General features: G+C 32.6%; 1 protein-coding gene across 1 annotated transcript in view; it reads left to right on the top strand.

Annotated features, from left to right (window-relative positions):
* Positions 1-466: 466 nt before the first annotated feature.
* Positions 467-2,421, top strand: part of LOC106868376 (ribosomal protein S6 kinase-related protein) — a 23,943-nt gene continuing 21,988 nt past the window's right edge. The window contains exon 1 of the mRNA XM_014913601.2: positions 467-687. Coding sequence (XP_014769087.1) covers positions 628-687 — 60 coding nt within the window. The 5' untranslated portion in view covers positions 467-627. The remainder of the gene's footprint in view (positions 688-2,421) is intronic.

Here is a 2,421-nt window from a genome sequence, read left to right as displayed (position 1 = left end):
TGGGGGTGGAAAGGGACGCAGAAGTGGCTGTCTACGATCAATGTCTAAAGGTGAAGGTCAGTGCGGTGTCTAAAGGTTAAGGCCATACGATATAGCCGTCTGTCCTGAAGTTCAACAGAGGGAAGAAAGAAAAGAAGGAAAGAAATGAATAAAGACAGAACGAAAGAGAGATAAAGGGTGGGGGGAAGAGGCAAATAAAGAGGGAGGTAAAGACGAAGGCTGCTTAGGAGTCTCGAACCCACTTCTTCTGTAAACATGTCATACATTCTGTAGATAGTTGTGGGATTGTGTATTCTTTTGTGTGTTAATATTTGTAAGTGTATATGTGTGTTTATTTATGAATTAATTATTTTTATCAATATTCTTAAATTTATATGGCTGGTATGTGTATCTTCTTTTCTTATTTTTTTCCAATGTTTCATTTTAAAATATTTCTCTCCATTTAAAACTCTTAATAATACTACATCAACAATGCGACAACGATGTTTCGTTTCGTTTCGTTAATTCGTTTCGCTATTCTTAATTTTAACTACACCTTCAGGCCTATTGTGATGGTTTGCTTTACCTTTGACGATGAGAAACTTTCATAATGGCGTGGCGCCTTGTTTATTTGAATTCCAATAGAAAATGGGAAATAACCAGAACAAACCTAGATTGAGAAAATCTCAATCAGTTCCAGATACACAGGTAAAAATTACCACGTTTATAATTATTATCTTGCTTTTCTTTTTTCACAATGAAACGAAGTCAGTATCATTCTTCCCCCTCCATCACAATTAACCTACCTGTTGGTTGTTAATTACCTGGACGTATAACAAACTTAATATATAACTTAACGATCTACAAACTGTTATTATTAATACCAAAACGTTAATTACAATCACTAGTATCTTTTAAAGTGAAATAATCGGGAACATTTCCAGAATTAGATTTATAATTGAAGGATTTTCCTCGTTTTGGCTACCCGAACTAATTCAGAAGTTACAAACAACAATTATCGCTTGTTATTTCTGTGGCTAACATCGCCTCTTCTTTTCATGCTGCTTCTATTTCTCTTCCATGCATTCTTTCCTCTTCTATCTTTCTCTCGATCTCTCCTATACATCAACAGGTATTTGGTTTTACCATTGATAAAAGTAACTGAGACGGGTTTACAAAACTATATATTTAAGTACTACTTGGCTCGATTTATTATCCTGTACTTATTTATTTTCTTTTTAAAATATTCGTTTCTTTGTGTATATTATCCACAAACGCATTCACACACAAGTATACAAATCAAGGTAGAGTTTGGGTTTTTTGTTTTGTTTTGTTTTTTTAATGCGGTCCCTCGATCTGCTGGAGATAGCAGCTTACTCTCTAATGACACCTTATTGATTATGTGGCGGGCTCGGGGAAGTGGGTGGGGATAGGTGCTGGGAAATATACATGAGGTAACGTTATGTTGGATATAAAAATTAAATGAGATGGTTGGAACCGCTTCAATCTTCAGATTGATCTATCAGGGTTCTTACGCTAAACAACACATCCAGATGCTTTTGTGTGTATATATATATAATACACATATGCAAAAACTTATTTAGAAGATAAACACATGTACAAGCATATAGATTTACCGTTATTTCTGTATATATATTGATAAATTTACTTTTACATGGAGTATATAAAGTATATCGTTGGACATATGTATTTATCTTCTGAATATACATACATACATATATATGTATATATATATATATATATATATTGTGTGTGTGTGTAGGCAACATGACCATCCCCAAATACAACAATATATATATATATATCGTTTACGATATAGGAATTTTAAAATTTCGAGTAAACGTGAAATAATTCGTTGCAAAAAAGTGTAGAACTCGAAGTACATAAACTTTTTCTATTTTAAAGGATTTTAAAACTAGTATTTACATATTATTTAAAGCATTTGTACTTCTGCAGTTTAAAACGATGACAAATGGTTCTTTGTTTATCTCTGAGTATGAGTAACACTGGCGGTTTCCTTCTATTATTTACGTTTTCTTCCTACTATTCACTGTCTTCAGAAAGTAGTGCTGCAGCATGACCGCAGTCTAACGGCAGAAACCAATTGAATGATATTAATTTTAAAAAATTAATAAGCCGCTAACCTTTATGAACTTTGTATATTTATATAAAAAAAAAATACCTGTATCTCTAACACTATGAATGGGTGAGGGTGTCTTAGGAGAGAGAGCAGGGTCACACATATGTAATATATAGGGAGTTTTTGAAATATAACCCTTAATTGGGGTTACCCATGTAACTAGACAAAAACATCCTCAGGGTTGTTTAAGATCAAAAAACAGAGACTAAGGATGATAACTCCCCCCTCTCTCTCTCTCTCATATATATATATATATATATATATATATATATATATATATA

The sequence above is a fragment of the Octopus bimaculoides genome, chromosome 26, assembly GCF_001194135.2.
Source record: "Octopus bimaculoides isolate UCB-OBI-ISO-001 chromosome 26, ASM119413v2, whole genome shotgun sequence".
Classification (NCBI taxonomy): domain Eukaryota; kingdom Metazoa; phylum Mollusca; class Cephalopoda; order Octopoda; family Octopodidae; genus Octopus; species Octopus bimaculoides.
The sequence above is the reverse complement of the archived record's forward strand: the minus strand, read 5'-3'. Positions and strand labels throughout refer to the sequence as shown.